The 22,811-nt window shown below is 44.8% G+C and overlaps 1 protein-coding gene across 1 annotated transcript; it reads left to right on the top strand.

Moving 5' to 3' along the window:
• Positions 1–1,013: 1,013 nt before the first annotated feature.
• Positions 1,014–21,858, top strand: LOC112202970 (protein FAR1-RELATED SEQUENCE 9-like). The gene is made up of 5 exons (XM_024344006.1): positions 1,014–2,204; positions 2,237–2,482; positions 2,613–2,690; positions 2,770–2,847; positions 21,652–21,858. The coding sequence occupies exons 1-5, from the start codon at positions 1,014–1,016 to the stop codon at positions 21,856–21,858; spliced, it is 1,800 nt and encodes a 599-aa protein (XP_024199774.1).
• The last annotated feature ends 953 nt before the right edge of the window (positions 21,859–22,811 follow it).

Here is a 22,811-nt window from a genome sequence, read left to right as displayed (position 1 = left end):
TATATCAGTTTGGTTTCTTTATCAGTTTATCTATGCTTAATGTAAAGTCTATGAACAAAGTGCATATTTGGACAAGAGAGAAAAATATGGATTGCTATTCCATTAAAACAATATTACTCATATTGAAAACTTCATATTTAAACAACATATAACGGAAATTGCATAAACTCATCTATAACTTGCTGTCAATCTAATAATCCTAATGAATAAAACATTGCAGCTTCCATTAAATTATTAATATTTCTATACTTGTGAATTGTTGTATCTTGTAGTTAATATTTGTCTTGTATTATTACATATGAAGTGGGACGGATGACAGTACAACAAGTAATTTGGATGAGGGCATCTATAAGTCTCTTGATTGGATTCCTAGAATAGGTATGCAATTTGATACAGTAGATGTTGCATTTCAATTTTGACGTAAGTACGGAGGCCGAACTGGTTTTGGGGTTTGAAAATTGTATGCAAATAAGAGTCGAATAGATGGAAAAATTACTACATTTAGATTTGTGTGCTCAAAAGAGGGTAATCGAGTAGTAGATAAACGAGATCATCTAACAAAGAAACCTAGAGCAGAAACAAGAACAAACTGTCTTGTACGATTGAGACTACAATTCAATAGAGAAAGTAGCAAGTTTGAGGTTCATGATTTTGTACATGAGCATAATCATCTTCTGCATACTCCAGAAACGTGTCACATGATTCCATCTCAACGGAATCTAACAGATAGCCAAGCTATTCATATTGATTTTGCCGATGACTCTGGACTTAAACCAAAGGCTGCACACCAATTTTTTAGTCAACAAGTTGGTGGGAAGGAGAATCTAGGATATACTGAAAGAGATCAAAAAAATTACTTAAGAAGTAAGCGGCAAAAGGATATGGCATATGGAGAAGCAGGCAGCCTCCTAAGATATTTACACAATTAATCTTGTGAGAATCCCTCATTCCAATATGCTGTACAATTGGATAGTGAAGAACAGATTACAAATATATTTTGGGCAGATACAAGAATGATTATTGCTTATGCTCATTTTGGTGATGTCATTACTTTCGACACCACATACAGTACTAATAAAGAATATAGGCCTTTTGGGGTATTTTCTGGGTTTAATCATCACAGAGAGACAGTACTATTTGGGGCTGCACTCCTTTATGATGAGACAGCTGAATCTTTTAAGTGGTTGTTCCAGACATTCTTAGAAGCACATAAACAAAAAAAGCCAAAGACTATATTTACAGACCAAGATCCTGCAATGGCAAAGGCATTGGCCGAGGTGCTTCCAGATACGTTTCATGGATTATGTAGTTGGCATATAATGCAAAATGGAATCAAGCATTTGGGATACCTGATGAAGGATGGCTCATTTTTTCTTACAGATTTTGCAGCATGCATGTATGAGCACGAGGAAGAGAAAGAATTTGAAGATGCTTGGAATGCTATGCTATGTAAATATAATGTTTGCAGCAATCCATGGTTGGAAAAGATATATGAAATTAAGGAGAAATGGGCTAAATGTTACATGAAAGAGGTATTTACAATTGGTATGCGAAGTACACAGCTTAGTGAAAGCCTGAACAGTGATTTAAAAGCTTACTTAAAGTCAGACATGGATATCATGCGTTTTTTTAAACAGTTTGAAAGGGTCGCTAATGAAAAGCACTATAAGGAGCTAGAAGCTGAGTATAATTCTAGGCAAAAGTTACCGAGAGTGAAGGTACAAAAATCACCTGTACTACAACAAGCAGCGAAAATCTACACTCCATCAATCTTTGAAAAGTATTTCCAAGAAGAATTTGATTGGTCTTCAGCAGCTAATATAAAACAGCGTGAGAAATCTACTCATACACATGAGTATACGATTGCCATTGTAGATGAAAAAAGAGAGCATAAGGAGCATAAGGTGAAATTTCAAACTTCAGACCAAAGTGTCTTCTGCAGTTGCATGAAATTTCAGAGTTTTGGAATTTTGTGTTGTCATGCTCTGAAAGTTCTTGATGTATGGGATATTAAAAGAATTCCTGATCAATATATTCTTAAGAGGTGGACTAGGGAGGCAAGAAATGAGGCTGTTGCAAGCATGAATGAAGCCAAAGTAATGGAAGATAAGAAATTGACTATAGCTGAGCGATATAGAATAGCTTGCCCTATATTAGTTGATATTGCATCTCGAGCATCTGGAGATGAAAAAGCCTTTGAATTGGTAATGAAAGTCGCACATGAGTTAAAAAACAGGTTGAAGACATCTTCTTGGATAACTCAACAACGAGTATTGATGAACTGCATAATTCTTTGCAAGGTGGGGATGAGAGGATGGTTCAAGAAAGTCAAATTGAAAGCTTACTTCAGAAGGCAAAAGGTTTGAAGAAGAAAAACAATTGTAAAGGTCGCAAAAAATGCCCTAAGGCTTGGCATGAGAATATAGGCAAGGGAAAGAAAAAATCTTCTAGGAAAGATAATTCAATTCAAGAATCAGATAAGGTAATAATAACTTTATATTAATTGATTACATGTCATATGTTCAACAAATTGATTTATTTTTCTTTTCATGCATGTATGAGTTTATCATGTGTAGCAAATTTAGTATTTTTCTTTCTTTCTTATCAAACAGGGTCAAGAAGTTGAACCATCGAAAAAGAAAAATGAGAAATCATCTGATAAAGATCAATCAGTACCACAACAATCTCAGGTAAGAAAGGTTGTTATCATGCACATGTGAGTTTATCATATGCAGGTAAATTAATTTTTTGTTCACTTTTTTCAAATAGGATCAAGAAGCTCAACCATCAAGAAAGAGGAACAAGAAATTGTCTAGTAAGGATCAATCAATACCTCAACAATCCCAGGTGATAAATGGATTTTGTATAATATGCACTTATAAGTTTATTATATATGTGTAGAGTTAAAAAAAAAAAAAATTGTTCTTGTCAAACAGGATCAAACTCAACCATCAAGAAAGAGAAATACAAGATCGTCTAATAAGGATCAATCATTACCTCAAGCATCTCAGGTAACAAAGATTTTTATCATGCATATATGAGTGTTCTTTTTTACATCAGAACAAAATTTAAATGTATTACCAACTCTTTATTTATTGCAAACTGATTTCTAAGGTCAAACCTTTGCCTCTTGTCATATAGAATCAAGAAGCTGAACCTTCAAGAAAGAGAAATAAGAAATCCTCTATAGAGAATCAATCACTACGTCAAGACTCTCATGTAATAAAGATATTAGTATCAATGTTTGTGACTTAACATGTCATATGTTTATGATATATGCAACAGAATGTAATATTTTTTATTTTTCTTGTCATATAGGATCAAGGAGCTCCACCATCAAGCAAAAGAAAGAAACAGTTGTCTACTCGTTTAGTTGGTTATCATACATAGTAATCTTCTATAAATGTCAAAGATTAGATGCAGATGGTTGTACTCCTCTTTTTATTTGTTGTTGCTGTTAAAAGTTTCATGAATCTTGAAGGAAGTATTGTTGAGATGATTTGAATGATGGGGTTTTATCTCTATATCATTAATCAATGCTAGCTCTTGTGTTAAGCTCTATGATCAAATGTATGTCAAGAAGTAGTACTCTTATGCAGGTTGGCCTTGGTTAATTTCCCCCTTAACTTGCCAGTTCATGAACGATGATCTTTACCATTCTTAAATAATGTTTAAACAATCAAACGATTTTATCTCAGTTGAATAAGAAGATTAATCTTTCATACTTGCCTGATAATTGATCAATACTCGACTATTAGACTAGAACTATACCGATATGTTGTGTGTCAATGAAGATCCAATAGTTAATCACAAAAAAGTACCACTTCTGATCGGTAAATTATATCTTTTTCTTTTTGGTCTGAATCGATCAATATACCTTATATAATTTATGTTTTAATCTTTAATGTATGTACTTGGTGCTGTAATAAACGGATTAATGGCTAGATATATAAGAATATCATGATGAGAGTGGTAGAGAATCAAAGGTTGAGGAAATGGATTAATATTCAATTGAGGAAACCAAAACAAGCCACTGATATAGCATCCAAACCACTGGATATAAGGCTTGAGCACTCAAAGTTTCTTACAGTATCCAACCCAAAAAAATGAGTAAAGATGAAGAGCAAAAGTCACCTTCTGGCCTTTAATAACTAATACCAAATCATACTTCGTATTCACCTGAACAAAATTTAATTTCAATACAAAAATTTTGAGCTTGGCAATTCATCGAACACATTATGTGCATCTATCAGACTCCACTACCATTCACTCTAGCTAGTCAAAAACAAAAAACCCAAACAGCCGATGTCATACTTCAGCAAGCATCTTTGAGTCTGCGCTATCTATAATATGAAAATTACATGTGTGAATAAATCAAATTACCTCAAAGTAAACGATAAAAAGGAATAACGGATCCTTGCACTCCAAAGGAACTTTAAGTAAAGTTCGTCTGTTTCTCGATCACCCAGATTGTATGTATGCCTTCTTGTATCTGTAGGTGAGTTTCCATGGAAGCACAGAGCAGAGCAGAGCAGGCTTTGACGCCAAGCAGAGTCTTTAACGCACATGAGAGGTTTTTTTTTTTTTTTTTTGGCTGGAGTTAACAACAACTAACGTCACCTTAACTAGAGTTAGAGTAGAAAATCAAAAACTGATCCAAGAATGATGTGTCACTTTTAAGAGCCCTTAGATTAGATAAAGAGTCAAGATTTTATGAAATTCAAGTAAATTTACAGACTCCTCACTTTAGAGGAGCCGGATCCTATAGCCATTGAGAAACAGAGGAACAGAGTCCATTCTCCCCAGACTGGTCTACAACTGCAACACTACCACACCCTCAAACTCAAATTGAGACAGGAGACAGAAATTGCTTCCAAGTTTACAAGGTAAAGCAGGGAAGCAAAAAACAGTAAAAATCCAGACCTTGAGAATGATCAGGCCGTGCAGGACTAGTAAATGAAGAAGAAGAAGCAGAGGGACTCTGAGGGGTCCAAACTGTTCTTCAAGAAGACGAAGAAGATTCATTCTCTAGTTCCTTGATCATGAAAAAGATGAATCCATTGAGGGTTCTGATGGGAGTTTTGCTGTTGTAAATTTGGTTTAGCACGTAGAGGGCGTCTTGCTCGCTCAGCAATGCAAGCTTTCTTCTGATGCCGTCGTTCGGCTGTGATTGCATGGTTTTTAAGTTGGCATATTCGATCCAACAATTGCTGCACCGAGTCAAGTAGCTGCACGCCGGACATGGCTGCTTCTTGGTTGAAGGACACTGCTGCTCTGGGTTGATTGTGATGGTGAGAAACTTAAAAGCCGCAAGAAGTAAAGTCGTGAGAAACTTAAAAGCCCCAAGAAGTGTAGTGGTGGCTGTTGTTGAGGTTTCCCGCTCTTCCAAGGTTTGTAAATATAGCAGCGTTTCCGAGACATTATTCGAGTCCATCAACATTCCTTCTCCGAGAAGGAACTTTCCAATGGTGCTGTGTGCTCGGAAAGCTTTCTTTTTCTAAAGATAGAATCTTGACTGGGATTGTCTAAGTATATTGATGTGTTTAAAACAAGTCTACTGTGTAATTTTAAAAAATTAAAAAATTGTTCAAGGAAAACCTAATTTGTGTTTAGCCCAAACTCTAGGTTACTTGACCTAGTGGTAATAGGATTTAATTAGAAGGATCTAGAATCCTAATCAATGTAGAATTACTTTCCTTGTATGATTGAGATTCTATGCATTGTAATCCTCTATATAAAGAGGCCCCTATTATCAATGAGAATACACAGCGAATTTCTCTTAAATTCAGTTTCTCTACAACACGTTATCAGCACGAAGCCCTAACCCTGAAATCCTAAATTCGTAGCCTTCAAATCCCAGAAACCACCGCCGCCCTCCTTGAAGATCTCAACTCCAGGAGTCCAGAACCGGCCGGAAAATATCCGAACCGGCCACCGGAAATATCGAAAGTCCCTCTGCCCGGTTCGATGCCTTCCTCCCAGCCAACTGCTACCAAACTTCACCAGCAGCTGTAGCCAGACCCCAGATCACCGGAGACAAAAAATCATGATCGGAACCGGCCTAGAACCTCGTGAACCGGCCGCCTGAACCATCGGAGCTGCTGAACCGCCGCCTGCATCTTCTATCTGTGCTTCAGTCAACCGAACCCACTTTCGGTCAACCCTAGGCCTAGCTGCGATCAGCCCAAGCCCTAGAAGCCTATGCTCTTGGGCCCAGCAACCTGAAGCCCAAGCCGCCAAGCCTGAGCCGCCGATCCGCCGAGCTACCAAGCCGCCAAGCCGCAAACAGATCTGCCACGTCAGCGTCGGACCTGCCACGTCAACACCCGGTCAACTATCGGTCAACCCTCCGGTCAACGCTGGTCAACACTTTTCCGGCGACTTTTCTGGCCATTTTTCGGCACTTTTCGGCAACTTTTTCCGACCACTTTTCCGGTCAGCTACATTATTTCCGGTCAGCCGACGACTTTTCCGACCATCTTTTAAGGTAAACTTTTCTAAAAGTTCCCGTTTTTGAAGTTTTATTTCAATTTCTTCTTCTTTTCTCGGGGACTTCCAACATCCCTTCTTCTACCCCCCTTTTCTTCTTTATAGGAGAGACCAAAAGCCGAACTGTGGGGGTTCGTGCTCACTCCAAGCTTGGAGCTTGTAGAGTCCTCCAAACTTAAAGTTTGTTGAGAAGAAAACGATCGACCACATACATCGTTGTCTCGATCTAATCCAAAACCCCTCTTAGAATCAGATTTTCTTGGAAGCGACTACGCTCAGAAAATCCCTAATTTCTTGGAAGCGACTACGCTCAGAAATTTAATAGTTTTTCGTGGTAGCCTTTTCGCTCCGAAACTAACCCTAATCTTGTGTTGTTTTTCAGGATGAGTAACCTGAACAAGTTGAACTTCGTTCCACTAGAAACAACTGGCGCAGGATACCATAGGTGGGTCCGAGATGTGCGCCAACATCTTAAGGCTGATGGACTTCTGGGAGCCATCCAAGAGCCTGGTCAGAACGTGCTCTCCATTGAGTAAGCTACTGTTTTCGAAGCAAAACAAGCTAAAGCCATAATTCTCATGACAAGGCACATGAATGACGCGCTCCAAAATGAATACCTCAATGAGGAAGACCCAAGAAAGCTATGGGTAGAACTTGAGCAGCGATTTGGCAACGTTCGTGACTCCCTGCTTCCTGACTAGTGTTCAAGGAAAGCTAGTGGTAATAGGATTTAATTAGAAGGATCTAGAATCCTAATCAATGTAGAATTACTTTCCTTGTATGATTGAGCTTCTATGCATTGTAATCCTCTATATAAAGAGACCCCTATTATCAATGAGAATACACAGCGAATTTCTCTTAAATTCAGTTTCTCTACAAAAATAAAATAAAAAAATTATTGATCAGGAGGGCTTCTAAAGGATGACTAGTTGACTCGTCGAAAAACAAGAATTGTTGATGATTTTTTTGTTAGACCCACTTTTCGACCACATTTCCACACATTAACGATTGGATGGTTAGATATGAATGTTTCTATTGGGACCTCTAAATCTGCTCAGTTGACCTCACTCTATTATGAATTATTAAATGACATATATAACCTCTTATAAAATGACTATTAAGGACAATAATTATATCCCAAAAAATATTATATTTAATTTCTCTAGACTTTCCAAATCAACAATATTAAATTGCATTCTTTATTATTTTCCTTATCTATTTTCATTTTTCAATTTCACTACATACTCATTAAAGTATTTATATATATTTAATAAGAATTAAAACTATAATCAAGATCATGTGACATAAAAATTCGTATTATCATATATGTTGAACGCATATTGGTGAGGGATAACAAAAGAAATCATTTTATGTCCTAAATCCCAGTCTATTCATTATATTTACAAAAAAAAAAAAAAAAGAGCTAGTAGTAAAAAAAATCTAAAAAGCTATTAAATAATTAATCATGAGGTATAGAAAATAGAGAAAATAATTAAACATTAAGAAAAATTACTCTTCATTTTTTTTTTTGCACATCTACAAGAGAAAAAAAAAAGTAAAAAAAACAATTCTTTTTTATTAGAAATTAATTTTTAAAGCCCAATACCTTGTGTTTGAGTTGCTTTTTTATTAATTAGATAAGAGATTTATGTAATCTGGTTAAGGAATGAATATGTAATTAATAGTTTGTTTGCAAATTATATGAATAAGGTTATTTCAGGAACTTGAGTGAGGTTTAGTAAGTAAATTTAGTATTTGAAAATTTGATAGGAGGTGTAAAAAGCAAGGAGGTCAAGTGAGTAAATTTGGAGGTTCCAATAGAAAAACTCGTTAGATATTCATGTGTATATCATTTATGCAAATTTTCAACCAAATTGAAAATCATTAAAGCATTTATAATCATGATTTATCAATTATGAATATGAAAATGACAAGGAACTTTCCAAAAAAGACATTATTCGACATTCCTCCTCGGAGAACGAACTTTCCAATGGTGTTGTATGCTTGGGAAGTTTTCTTTTTCTAAAGATGGAATCTTGACTCAAATTTTCTAAGTTGACTCATGCTTTTGAAGTAAGTCTACTATGTAATTGTAATAATAATATTTATTGATTAGGAGAGCTTCTAACGGGGACTAGCTTAAGATTTTTTTGTGAGACCCACTTTTGGATCACATTTTTGCAAATCAACATTAGATGTTTAGATTTTCATGTATAAATCATTTATGCAATTTTTCAACCAAATTGAAAATCATTAAGGTAAACATGGTTTATCAATTATGAACATGAAAATGACAAAGAACTTTCCAAAAAAGACATTATTCGAGAGAGAATGAACTTTCCAATGGTGTTGTGTGCTTGGGAAGCTTACTTTTTCTAAAGATGGAATCTTGTCTCAGATTTTCTAAGTTGACTCATGCTTTTGAAGTCTATTGTGTAATTGTAAAAATAAAAACAAACGTAAGTATTTATTGATCAGGAGAGCTTCTAATGGGGACTAGTTTAAGATTTTTTTTATGAGACCCACTTTTTGATCAGATTTTCGCAAATCAACCATTAGATGTTTAACTATTTATGTGTAGATCATTTATGCAATTTTTTAACCAAATTGAAAATCATTAAGGCATTCATAATCATGATTTATTAATTATGAGCATGAAAATGGCAAGGAACTTTTCAAAAAAGACATTATTCGAGTCTATCACAATTCCTTCTCGGAGAACAAACTTTCCAATGGTGTTGTGTGCTCGGGAAGCTTTCTTTTTCTAAAGACGGAATTTTTGAGTCGTTGACTCATGCTTTTGAAGCAAGTCTACTGTGTAATTATACAAATAAAAGTATTTATTGATCAGGAGAGTTTCTAATGGGGACTAGTTCAAGTTTTTTTGTGAGACCCAACTTTTGATTACGTTTCCGCAAATCAACCATTAAATGTTTAGATATTCATGTGTAAATCATTTATGCAATTTTTCAATCAAATTGAAAATCATTAAAGCATTCATAATCATCATTTATCAATTATGAACATGAAAATGAGAATGAACTTTCCAAAAAAGACATTATTCGAGCCCATCACCGTTCTATCTCGGAGAACAAACTTTCCAATGGTGTTGTGTGCTCAAGAAGCTTTCTTTTTCTAAAGATGGAATTTTTGACTCGTCAACTCATGCTTTTGAAGCAATTCTACTGTGTAATTATAAAAAAAAAAAAAAAATATTGATCAGGAGAGATTCTATAGTATGTTTTCTAACAGGCTAGTTTCTAAGCATATTACAGAGAAAGATGGACAGGCTCTGAAGTATCGGAATGATATCGAGTCCAATAAGAGAACTAATTTGGAAGGATTTGAGCTGAAGTTCACCTTTAACGACAATCCTTGTGTTAATGTCTAAAAGTCTAGCGGTAGCTGGACTTTAGTTAACGCTGATCCGGCGGGCGGATCGATACCTCTGTTGTTGGTGGTTACCGTTACCTGTCAAGTAAAATACAATGGACGTCAGAGGGAGACCGCGCTGGGCGGTCTTCGACTCTCCGATGCCTAAGTTAGTCAATGTATTTATGTTGACAAAGTAACAGTAGGTAAGTATTGAATGCGTAATAAATGAGGAGAGAGGAGAGGACCTTTTATAGGTGAGGAAGAGGATGATCTTCTCCTTGTTTTCGATGTGGGACTGATGTGCTTCAGTTCCCAGTTTCAGTAGCTTCTGATGCTAACTTGACACGGCGGGTGGCGGCGCGTCTGCGGTGCTTTGGGGTTGCTCCGGGGCTCAGGCGGTAACCTGGCTAGCTGTCTTTACGCCAGTCACTTATATGGTGGGCGTTGGTACCCCTGGCGGTACAATGAGCGTGGCTCATTATAGCTAATTATGCTTGCAAATGCACATGTATGTACAAGTCCCCCAAATCCCCAGTCAAGGAGGGCAATCTTGGTTGGGGAGTTGATCGGCAGTTTGAATCGTTTCTCCCGCTAGACTTTGCAGAAGCATAATTAGCGTCAGTGCGTCGTCAACCATGGATTTACTGAGCAAACGCTTTGTGCCCTTTCGGGTGGGCCCCTGCTAGGCCCCCCAGGGAGTCCCCCACTCCCCGGCTAAGATGGACCTCCGGATGGTCGTTATTATTGTTTGTTGAGGGGGAGCTGCATGGAGCAGCGCTGCACGGAGCAGAGGGTGTTGGGTTGCGAGCCCAATCTTAGCACCCAAGTGACGGGGGTCAACGTACCTGATCAGGGCTGTCGTAGACTGTTGACTAGTCCCCGTGTCCCGTAGGGACATTCTGACCGTAACTCCGCGTGGCGGCGTTGTCAGAGAGGCGTGGCCTCGGGATCCGCCGCTGGCGGAAGTCCCCCTGCTAGATGTAGCAGGAAGCAGCGTCAAGTAGACGTGCTTGGTGGTATTTTATTGAGCGGTATTGCGCTGAATAAAGTACGCAGCTTGTCAGATGAGAAAGGGGGTCCGCTAGCGGTGTGCTGTGTAGCGGAGGACGCCCCGTTTACCGAATGACGAAGGAAGTTCCGGTGGAGACTTCGATGGTGACAAGAAAAGTTCCGCTGGCGGGGTGTCGCTCAGTGGACTGTCACCTGAGATGACAAGTGAGAAAATCCTCTGGCGGGGTTTCGCTCAGCGGAGACTCCGTCACTTGGAGAATGGCAAGTGAAGGTCCGCTGGCGAGGTTTCGCTCAGCGGAGACTCCGTCACTTAGAGAATGGCAAGTGAAGGTCCGCTGGCGGGGTTTCGCTCAGCAGAGACTCCGTCACTGAGAATGGCAAGTGAAGGTCCGCTGGCGGGGTTTCGCTCAGCGGGGACTCCGTCACTTGGAGAATGGCAAGTGAAGGTCCGCTGGCGGAGTTCCGCTCAGCGGAGACTCCGTCACTTGGGGTTTCTTCTCAAGTGGTGACTTCCCTTGGAAGCTGAAGAAGACGACGGTTGACACGTGGCCAACTCCTAGAGGGTTAGCGTGTGGAGGTTTGTCTGCTAAGCCTAGCCGTCTTCTCGTCATTAATGTGAGTAATGATGGATTTCGTAACCGAGGCGACGCCTCGGCTAATCCAGGGAGTTAGTGGAGACGTGGGACACGTGTACGGTTGCTACGTGATGTCGTTTTGTAGCGGACGGCTCAGGATTACTTGATGTTGACATAAAAAGGGGGGAACTGAGCGAGTTTCGACACTTCTGGAAAATCTTCAAATCTGAGTTGCCTCCTTCGAGCCTTGTTCGTCTGCGAATTGCGAAGGAGATCCCCGGGTTTGCGTGGAGTAGTCGGACTGGAGAGGACGAAATCTGTCAGTGAAGACGAGCTGCACTCCAAAGTCTTCGACGTGAGGTTGGTATTTCGGATCCTTTTCCTGTTTCATTGAATCTGCAATGGTGGTTTCTGGGTTTTGGTATTTCTGTTAATGGTATGATATTGCTTCTGTGTTATTCTCGGAGGGTGTAGGGAGAGATTTGAGGGAGGTTACGGTGTTTGACAGAAAGTTGGGGTTTTGGGTTTGGCTAGACGGTCCAATCTGGGTTGAGTGTGTGGTTGTTTTTGTTTTGGTATTTTTGTGGGTAATTGTTCTTGACATCTTTGGCTATATCTGATGTGAGAGTAGGTTAGATCTGTATTTGTGCTGACTGATGTGGGTTTTAGGGTTTGGGATGGCCAACGTCATAGAGATTTCGAGCAGTGAGGATTCCGGGTCTGACGTGTCGTTCAGCGTGGCGGATATGACTTTTATTGACTCGTTGCGTCCGTCTGCCCATGCAGGAACCTCACTGCCAGAACCGCTTGAAGTTGAGCCACTTCAGACCATCCCCTGGGAAGTAGCTATGGATCGTGGTTCGCGTCCAGAGAGCTCTAGGGCGGGTGAGGTTGCTGGGCGCGACGAGCGTTTGGCGAGCAATAGTGCTGCTAGCGGCTCCGCTGGCGAAGGGGAAGTGCCGGGCCAAAATGTCGAGTCGGCGTGGTACCTCTCAGACGGCACCGCCGTCGACGAGGCAGGTGGGCGGATGGATGCCGCCGCTGTTAACCGGATGAAGCGGACGTTCCGGTTGCCGGGCTCGGTGAAGCTGCGCCCGCCGACAGCGGATGAGAAGGCCTCGATGCTCTCAGCGGGATGTGCTGCCGTGCACGAGGCCATATTCCGCCAAGGAGTGACATTCCCGCTGGTGCCCAATCTTCAAATTCTTGTGTGCGAGTTTGGCCTTGCCTTTGGTCAGATCTGTCCCAACATGTGGCGGTTGATGTTGGCGATGAACTCCTTGTGGCGCTTGTCGGGGTGCGAGGGGCCTACCGTGGCGGAAGTGCTTCATTTCTACGAGCTAGTGTATGTGAAGGGCCGAGGTTGCAGAGGGTGTGTGAACCTGAGCCGCCGCCAGGGAGCGCCCAAGTTGATTGAGAATCTAAGGGACTCAATGTCCTACTGGCGGGGGACCTTCTGCGTCGCCACAGATGGCTGGGAATACCACACCAGGTCGAATGTGGAGGGGCCGACGTTTAAGACTAAGTCGGAATTCCAGCCCATCCGAGGTTGGCAACTGGTTTCCGCTAAAAATAACTGGCGGGTTCAAACTTTTGCAAACCTGCGCTTTTTGTTAATGACTATTGTGTTTGTGCAGCGGGACTGAGGTACATTTTGACGCGCGAAGAGGAGTGTCGCGTGGCGAGGATCCGTGGCTGCTGGCGGAACCGCAATTTGCTTGACCGGTTGGGAATTGCTGGTCGACCTGCGGCTAACTCGTTCTATTGGTGAGAACATTTCCGCCACACCTCTTTTTTTGTAAGTGATCCGGACTGACGGGTGTTTGTGTTTTTCTTTGCAGAAACCCCGCCCGGTAACAAATCTAGTCGCGACGCTTTCGAAAAAGCAATGGATCGTGCCGAGATAGAAAATTTTCTGGAGGCTATGTATGCCGAGGGGCTGGCGGCCCAGCAGACGGTGGTGAACCCGGAGACGCTGGTGCTGAGCCAGTCCGAGGTTGCGGTGGAGCTGCCGATGCCGCACCACTCCCATCTGGGTGAGGATGGTCTGCCGGTAGTACAGGCGGATACTCAAGCGGGCGGCGGGGATAGGGGGATTGTTGCTACCGGGCCGCGGGAGCGGATGCCTACCACCCGGCGCGGTCCTCAAAAGAAGACGGTGCAGCCGACGGAGACTGCCACAGAGTACAGGGGTGAGCCGCCGGTGCGGGTGACGAGGGCCGCTGCTGGGACACAAAGGGCGCTGGAGAAAAAACGCCGGCAGCCTGACTCCCCCGTCGAGGAAGAGGAAGAAGGGGTGGTGATCGGAGTCCGCCAACAAAAGAAGGCCCGGCAAGCTGCGTCGAAGGTTGCAGTGGCGGAGGGAGAGGCGGCAGCCGCCAGTGATCTGGACTCCTTCGCCGAGTATGCGCCATTCATGACAGAAGGGGAGCGGGCGTTCCTTTTCCATTTGTGCGAGCGGCTGGGATTCGGGGGTCTGGCGGGCCTATCGCGCCCGACGGCAATTGACCAATCGCCCTTCAGCTCGGCGTTTGGTCAAATATCTGCGGGATTACATGGTATGTTCGAGGCGGCGTCTAAGCAGCCCCGGATTGAGGAAGAGCTCAGGGGAGAAATCGGAGGTCTCCAGAGGGAGTTGGCGGAGGCCAAGGAGAGACTGGCGGAGGTCGAGCGGGGACTGGTCAAGGCGGAGTGTGATTATGCGGACGCTCGTGGCAAGCTTAATGCGGCCATCCGGCGGGATCTGGAGAGGAATGAGCGCGTCTCCAAGTTGGAGCAGGAGATCGCGCTGCTGCAGGAGCGGATAGCCGCTAAAGATAAGAAGCTCATTATTGTGCAGCGGGAGTCTGCCGCCAGACTGGATGAGGTGCAGCGGCTGGACGGGGAGGTTAACCGCCTGAAAAATGAACAGAGTTCCTCTGCGGCCGCCGCCGTTGAAGCGTTCAAGCTGTCGGCGGAGTATAAAAAGACATTGACCAAAGCGGCGAAGTCTGGGGCCCGGGCCAATATAGACATGTTGACGCGGAAGGGCGCCATTGACTTTGCAAAGGCGTCACAGCCCGACGTGCCGGTGGTCGAGAGTGTCCCGCCGGAGACAGAAGTCGTGCCTGACCCTGCGGCGGGTACTCATTCGGGCAGCGAGGAAAGTGGCTCCCATCCTCCGGAAAGGTCCCGACAGACTCCCCAGCAGACCCCGTCGGAGGTGTCACGTGCCGGATTTCTGGAGGCACACACCCGGGCGGATGGTACTATAGAGACTCCCAGTCCGACGGCTCGAGGGTCCGATCAGGCGAGCCGATCGGTCGTGCCGCCGCCTGTTGAAGCCGAAGACAACCGCTGAAGCTAGCTGAGACTTCCATAGTTTTTTTTTTTTTTTTTTTGACACTTTGTAATAATGAACTACTTTGGGTGGGGAGTCCCAGCCCTGAAATGAAATTTCAGAGTTTGACGTTTGTCATGATGTGTTTGTACCGCTAGAGTTTTGACGTAGAGATTTTTCTTTTGCCAAGCAATGAAACATTAAAGGAATTAAAATTGGTCCAAGTGCACCACGTAGCGGACGTGGTCCGCTGACGATTCCTGGCGTTGCCAGTTGCCCTCAGTGCTAGACTTGGTAACAATGGTTTGAATAATTCCTCATTTCATTGATAGCTGACTGATCAGCGTTTACAAAAGAGGGGTAGTACCCGTTGGGTAGCTTCCCTTAGCTAAATATTGAACAAAAATTTAGCTAAGTCAAGATGCTCTTGGGTAGCGGCATGACTATTTGTAATAATACCGAAGGTGTTCGGTATTCCAAGGGTGGGTCGTTGTGACGCCATCCTTGTCCATTAAGTAGAAGGTGCCTGGGCTAACGACTTCCACAATTTTGTATGGACCTTCCCAAGTTGGGCGAAGCTTTGTTGGCGGTGGAATGACTTCCTTCATTACCCAGTCCCCCAGTTGGAGGTTCCAGGCCTTAACTCTGGCGTTGTAGAAACGCGATACCCGCTGCTTGTTTTGCAGGTTGCATAGGTGGGCCTTGTGTCGCTTTTCCTCCAGGAGGTCCTTGTCCAGGTTGATGCCGTCAGTGTTGGTCTCTGGGCGGTAGCCCTCGACTCTGGCGGTAGGTTGAGAGACCTCAATAGGCAGGACAGCCTCCGTTCCGAACATCATGCAAAAAGGAGTTTCACCAGTTGCGGAAGTTGGGGTTGTTCTGATGGCCCATAGAACTTCCGGGAGTTTCTCCGCCCATAGACCCTTTGCTTTGTCGAGTTTTTTTTTCAGCAGCTTTTTGATTATCTTGTTTGCTGCTTCGACCTGACCGTTGGTCTGGGGGTGGGCGACAGATGCAAAACTCATCTTAGTACCCAAGTTGGCGGTGAAAGAGATGAGCTCCTTGTTGTTGAATTGTGTGCCATTGTCGGTGATTATCGTGTGTGGGACACCGTAACGGCAGTAGATGTTCTTCCAGAGGAAGTGAATTACCTTGGCGGTAGTTATTGCTGTTAGTGGTTCCGCCTCTATCCACTTGCTGTCGTAGTCGATAGCCACTATGATGTACTTGAACTGGCCCTTGGCGGTTTGAAATTTTCCTATCAGATCCAGGCCCCAAGTTGAGTGGATCCATGGAGCGACGATGACTGATAGTGGTTCCGCCGGTGCATGCGGGATGTCAGCAAATTGTTGGCACTTGTGGCATGATCTTGATACTTGGCGGGCATCGTCGCCGAGAGTAGGCCAAAAATAGCCTTGTCGCATTGTGCGATTGGCTAAGGATCTGGCGCCTGAGTGGTTTCCGCATTCTCCGCTATGAATTGCTGCCAGAACGACCTTTCCCTCCTCTGGGGTTAGGCAGCGGAGGTTGGGATGGGTGAATCCCTGGCGGTACAGCTTGCCGTTCTGGATGTTGTAGCGGGTTGCCCTCCGCTGGAGTTGTCGCGCCTTAACTTTGTCTTCCGGCAATGTGCCGTTGCGCTTGTACTCAATGACTTCGTCCATCCAGCTGGTATTGACCTCAATGTTGAAGATCTCCGCCAGGGTTTTTGTGATACTTGGCTTGTCAAGACACTCCACTCTTGTGTCCGCTGGACTCTGATGTGGCTGGGCGGTTGCCAGTCTTGCCAGTGAATCAGCCTTGGTGTTCTTTTCCCTGGGGATTTGTGTGATGTTATGAAATTTGAATTTCTTGAGGAGTGTCTTAACGTACCCCAAGTATGCCGCTAACTGTTGGTCCTTGGCCTGGAAGCTGTCATTGACCTGGTTAACGACCAACTGGGAATCACTGAAGATGTTGACACTGTCAGCCCCTGAATCGATGGCGAGGAGTAAGCCGGCAATGAGTGCTTCGTACTCCGCCATATTGTTGGAGGCTTTGAAGTTGAATTTTAGCGCGTATTCCACATTCAGCCCCCCAGGTCCTGTGAGGATGACTCCGGCGCCGCTGGCCTTGGCGCTGGCGGAGCCGTCCACATGCAGGTTCCAATCTGATTGTAAGGGAGCTGGCTCCTTAGCGGTGACCATTTCCGTCCCTGGCTCATTCTCCGTGCTGGGATTGGGCTGACGCTCAGTGAGCTCGGCGATGAAGTCCGCTACCGCCTGGCCCTTCATGGCGGTTCTTGGCTTGTAATCTATGTCAAATTCACTGAGCTCGATGGCCCACTTGCTGAGGCGCCCTGAATGTTCAGGGTTCTGCATCACCTGTCTTAGTGGTTGATTGGTCAGCACGTGGATTGTGTGCGCTTGAAAATACTGGCGGAGGCGTCTGGCGGCAACGATGAGTGCAAGAGCTAGCTGTTCTAAGGGTGGATACCTTGTTTCTGCCCCGTTCATGCCTCTGCCGGCGTAGAAAACTGGGAGCTCGTCCTGTCCCTCCCGCCGGACAATGGCGCAACTCACCGCTGATACCGATACCGCTAGGTATATGAACAGTGTCTCTCCCTGCACAAGGATAGAGAGTAGTGGGACTGCCGCTAGGTAATCCTTCAAGCCCTGAAACGCCGTCTGACACTCTGGGTTCCAGTTGATGACTTTCTTGTGAGTCGTTTTGAGGAGCTTGAAAAATGGGGCACACCTGTCAGAGAGCCTGGAGATGAATCGAGAAAGGGCGGTTAACTTGCCCTGGAGGCACTGGACGTGTATCTTATACTCAGGGTCCGCCAGGTCGAATATGGCTTGTACCTTATCCGGGTTAGCCTCGATTCCTCGTTCACTGACAATATAACCCAGAAATTTGCTGGCGGTGACGCCAAAGAAGCATTTTTCTGGGTTGAGGCGCATGCCATAGGCCAGGAGGATGGTAACTATGATCTTGAGATTTGCCACATGTCCGCTGGCCTTTATACTTTTGACTAACATGTCGTCCACGTAGACCTCGATTATCTTGCCCAAATGTTCAGCGAACATAGCATTCATCAGCCGCTGATAAGTTGCACCGGCGTTCTTCAGACCGAAAGGCATGACATTGTAGCAGTACAGCCCTTTGTCGGTGGTGAAGGTGGTACACTCCTGATCGCTGGGATGCATCTTGATCTGATTGTAGCCGGAGAAGGCGTCCATCATGCTGAGGAGTTCATGCCCGGCGGTCGCGTCGACCAGCTGGTCAATGCGTGGCAGAGGGAAACTGTCCTTTGGACATGCCTTGTTGAGATTTTTGAAGTCGACACACATCCGCCACTTGCCGCTAGGCTTCTTGACCATGACCAGGTTGGAGATCCACTGGGGGTAGACTACCTGGCGGATGAATTTAATGCCCTGGAGTTTGGCGACCTCTTCTCCTATGGCGCGGTATTTCTCCTCGTCGAAGGCCCTTCGCCTCTGCTTGATGGGATGGAACGATGGCTTGATGGTTAGTTTGTGTGTGATGATTTCGGGAGAGATACCTGGCATGTCCGCATACGACCATGCGAAAACGGCGGCGTTGTCCCGCAGGAATTGAGTGAGTTCTGCGGCCACCTCTGGGTCTAGCTGAGCTCCTATGCGGACTGTCCGCTCTGGGTGCTCGTCAGAGATGCTGATGACCTTCAACGATGTTTCCGGATTGACCGGTTCCTTCCTTACATATTTCTCCTCCTCATCCCTAGGATCCTCGAAGATATCTGGTGGCGGTGCCCGATTTCCTACCGTTAGGATTTCGTGGCGGCGGGTTGACCGCGCAATGGTGGTTGAGTAGCACTCTCGTGCTAATTGTTGACTTCCCTTGACACAGCCCGTGCCGTTGGGTGTGGGGAACTTCATGAGAAGCATGTATCCGGCGATGATGCATTTGAGCTTGTTGAGTGCCGGCCGTCCTATGATGGCATTATACGAACTGAAACAATCCACAACTATAAATTCAGTATGCACCTGTGCCATACATGGACTGGAACCGACGGTTAACCGCATGTAATCTGAACCTAGCGGTTGAGTGATATCGCCGGAGAAGCTAAGCAATGGCTCATGGTCTTGTAGTAGTTTCTTGTTCCGCCTAAGGTTGTTGTAACAACCGCTGAATATGACATTGACAGCAGATCCGCTGTCCACCAGGATTCTTCCCACTGACCATCTGTCGAGAATGGCATCGATCAGAAATGGGTCGTCATGGGGTAGATGCACTCCGCGCTCCTCCTCCTCTGAGAAGGTGATGGGCTCCCAACCAGACTTTGGGAGTTTGGCAGATCTCTCGTAGTGGATGTTGCAGACTTCCTTTGGGTGACTTGCGCGTGCATACCGCTTTCTTGCCCTGTGAGACATGTTGGTGATTGGAGCCCCGCCATCGATGGTGTTGATGCGGCCCAGTGGCTCAATGTTGGCAATCACAGGTGGCGGTTGGCGCACCTTAAACTGATCCATCTTGCCGTCACGGTACATGGTCTCAATGGCCGTTTTGAGAGCGTTGCAACTGTTGGTATTGTGACCGCTGTCCTCGTGGTATTTGCACCACATGCCGGTGTTTTTTGGCTTACCCTTTTTGGGGAATTTCGGTGAGGGTGGCGGTGGTATCTGATCCTTACATTGATTGTAAATTTCCTCGTACGAGGCTGTGAGGACGGTGAATACTGCATACCGCTGAGAGGATTCCGTCTGCTTGTTGCGATTGTCCCCATGGGATGGGCGGTTGCCCTTGTAGTGGTTGTCTTTCTGCCTCTTGCTTTGATAACTGCCCTGCTGCCATTCCCTCTTCTTGTCAGCTGGCGGTGCAGTGGGGGCTTTGCTGGCGGTCTCCTGATGGCTGGAGGAGGGTTGAGATGACTTTGTTGGTGTTGCTGGTGGCGGTGGGGTTTCTCCATATGTGATAAATTCCGCCTGGGCATGAATGACCGCCTCACTCATAAGGTGATCATACGCCGCATTGGGATGATTGTAGTTGAGGTGATAGAGGAATGGTCCCTTGAGGAGTCCCTGCCTGAAAGCCGCCGAAGCCATCGTTTTGTCGAGATCGCGGCACTGAGATGCTGCCGCTCGCCATCTTGTGACGAATGCCTTCAACGATTCGTCCCCTCCCTGCCTGACGCCAAACAACTGGCTCGTGTTGTGATGACCGGCGGACAATAAGATGAATCGAGAGAGGAAAGCATGAGATAATGCGTGGAATGAGTCGATGGACCCTGGCGGACACTCAAAAACCAACTCATTGCCTCACTATCCAGCGTTTCGCTGAACAAGTGGCACAGGGTGGCGTCATCGAACCCCTTATTGTTGGTGACCTTCTTGAACGTGTCCATGTGGACAAAGGGATCGGTCTTACCGCTATAATGTGACATTTTTGGGGTCTTTGCAAACGCTGGTCTGACGGCTTGCAAAATTGTAGCGGTGAATGGGCCTGGCCTGGACGCGAAGAGTGGGTTTGGGGCTGGCGCCGGGGTGCCTGCCTCTGCCAGGATTAGTCTCCGTTCTAATTGCTGCATCCTCTCCAAAATTTGGGTGGTTGCGTCGCCGGCGGGGCCCGCTCGGGCGCTCCGCGGAACTAACCCCCGCCCGGGAATGGGTAGATTGCCCTCAGTCCTTGCCCTAGTCCTCGAGCGGTGGGTGCGCAGCGATGACTCCGCCTCCTGCTCCAACAGTTGTGGGACAGGGGGTGGTCCCATTCCCGTCAGCTCAGGTGGGTTTGGCGGTACCTGCATTTGCACGATGGGTCCTATACCAGCGGTAGGCCGGCTGTGTCTGGTGCTGTGTGAATGCTCACTTCGTGCGGGGTTGGCGTTTGCGTCCAGTGTCCGCCTTAGCTCGTCGAAACGTGTCATCAGTGTGGCCACCTGGTGTTGGGCTTCCGCCTTCTCCTTGCGTTCCTGCTCGCGTTCCCTGTTTGCTTTGTGGAGGTCCGCGAGCGCCAGCTCATACAAGGCGGTGAGGTCCTGACCTGGGGGACGGCTGCTGCTTGGATTTGTTTCACCGCCTGGGTTGACCGGGGTGTTGAATAGTGCGCGGTTGATGTTTACCGCTGGGTGGGCGGGTTGGGGAACGGCGGACTGATCTGCCTGCTCCTCGACGTTTCCCCCGCTACCGTTAGTCATGGTAATTGTGATGGGATGACCTTCTGTTCAAGGATTCCCACAGACGGCGCCAATGTTAATGTCTAAAAGTCTAGCGGTAGCTGGACTTTAGTTAACGCTGATCCGGCGGGCGGATCGATACCTCTGTTGTTGGTGGTTACCGTTACCTGTCAAGTAAAATACAATGGACGTCAGAGGGAGACCGCGCTGGGCGGTCTTCGACTCTCCGATGCCTAAGTTAGTCAATGTATTTATGTTGACAAAGTAACAGTAGGTAAGTATTGAATGCGTAATAAATGAGGAGAGAGGAGAGGACCTTTTATAGGTGAGGAAGAGGATGATCTTCTCCTTGTTTTCGATGTGGGACTGATGTGCTTCAGTTCCCAGTTTCAGTAGCTTCTGATGCTAACTTGACACGGCGCGTGGCGGCGCGTCTGCGGTGCTTTGGGGTTGCTCCGGGGCTCAGGCGGTAACCTGGCTAGCTGTCTTTACGCCAGTCACTTATATGGTGGGCGTTGGTACCCCTGGCGGTACAATGAGCGTGGCTCATTATAGCTAATTATGCTTGCAAATGCACATGTATGTACACCTTGTTTTAAGAATAAGGTCTTAACTAAAAAGTATGAGGTGACGGATGACAACGACTTTGTTTCCTTGAAGGCAATTGGGACTAAAATAGACTGGAAGCCTTCCTGCAACTTAACATAGAAGTGTGATAAATGCAGTGAAAGTTTTTCTTCAATTTCTTCAAGTCATATGTTACTGTCAATCCTCTTTCTTTTGACATAGAAGCTGATGAACTTAAAGGTGACATTCTAGAAGATTATGAAATTGGTACCAAGTTCCGTGACAAGATCATTCCGCATGCTACATCGCTTTTTGTACCCTTGTCTACATTTTCACATAAGGATGACAGTGATTATGGTGATGATGATATCGATTCTGATAACGATAAATAGGGGTGTGTAAAACACGGTACAAACCGGCCAAACCGGTCGAAACCGACCGATAAATATGGTTTGGTTAAGGTTTTTTAGCGTTAAAATATGAAAGCCGGTTCAATATCGAACCAAACCGTTTATGAATTGGCTTGGTTTGGTTTTTCTTTTACTTAAACTGCGAAACCCGAACCAACCGGTATGTATTAAATATAATAGGGAAAAAAATTAAATTTATATACAATATATATATATATATATATATATTTATGGGTAGTCTTTTATAAGTAAGTTATAAATCTCCAATTATAATTTGATTCTCAAAATGATATACTACCATATTGAATCCTAGACCCAAAAGGCTTAAAACCCAAGTGAATCATTTTGAAATTATTTTGGATTTTGTTCTTTGAATATTAGTTTTGGATTTTGATTATTAAATTTTTATTATTGAGACTGAGTTTTAGTATTTTTACTTTGAATTTTTCGTAAACAAAACGTCAATGCTATATAGGTTAAAACGGTAAAACCGCCTTACCGACCGAACCAAACCATCTTTAAATAGATTGGATTTGATCGGATTAAGTTTATTTTCTTCTATGACCGGTTGTCTAAAATGTCTAAACCGCTTACTTTGGCATAGAGACGGTTTGGAGTCAAAACCGATCCAATCCAATCCGCGTGCAGCCCTAACGATAAAGAATGTGCTCGTTGCTTAAATTGGTAGATAAAAAAAAAAGTCATAGAGGCTTGCTTCTGTTGTTGGCATGCTAATTCTTGAGAAAGTCCAGGCTATCTGCCGTTTGATTTTTGGTGTAGTTTATAATCTCAAGAGTTGTTTTTACTCTTGTTACATTATGTTGGGTAATACTAAGTGATGTCCTTTTTTTTTTTAAGGAAAAAAAAAACGAGAACTAGTTGACGATTTGTGAGACCCACTTTTAGATCACATTTTCGCAAATTAACTATTAGAT

Source organism: Rosa chinensis, chromosome 5 (assembly GCF_002994745.2).
Source record: "Rosa chinensis cultivar Old Blush chromosome 5, RchiOBHm-V2, whole genome shotgun sequence".
NCBI classification, from domain to species: domain Eukaryota; kingdom Viridiplantae; phylum Streptophyta; class Magnoliopsida; order Rosales; family Rosaceae; genus Rosa; species Rosa chinensis.
The sequence above is the reverse complement of the archived record's forward strand: the minus strand, read 5'-3'. Positions and strand labels throughout refer to the sequence as shown.

Excerpts from the sequence above, each read along its gene's own strand:
- LOC112202970 (XM_024344006.1), top strand. The coding sequence starts at position 1,014 with ATGATTATTGCTTATGCTCATTTTGGTGATGTCATTACTTTCGACACC. Across the intron at positions 2,205-2,236 it reads ATGAAAAAGCCTTTGAATTG|GTTGAAGACATCTTCTTGGA; the intron begins GTAATGAAAGTC and ends GTTAAAAAACAG. Across the intron at positions 2,848-21,651 it reads CAATACCTCAACAATCCCAG|TCATATGTTACTGTCAATCC; the intron begins GTGATAAATGGA and ends AATTTCTTCAAG.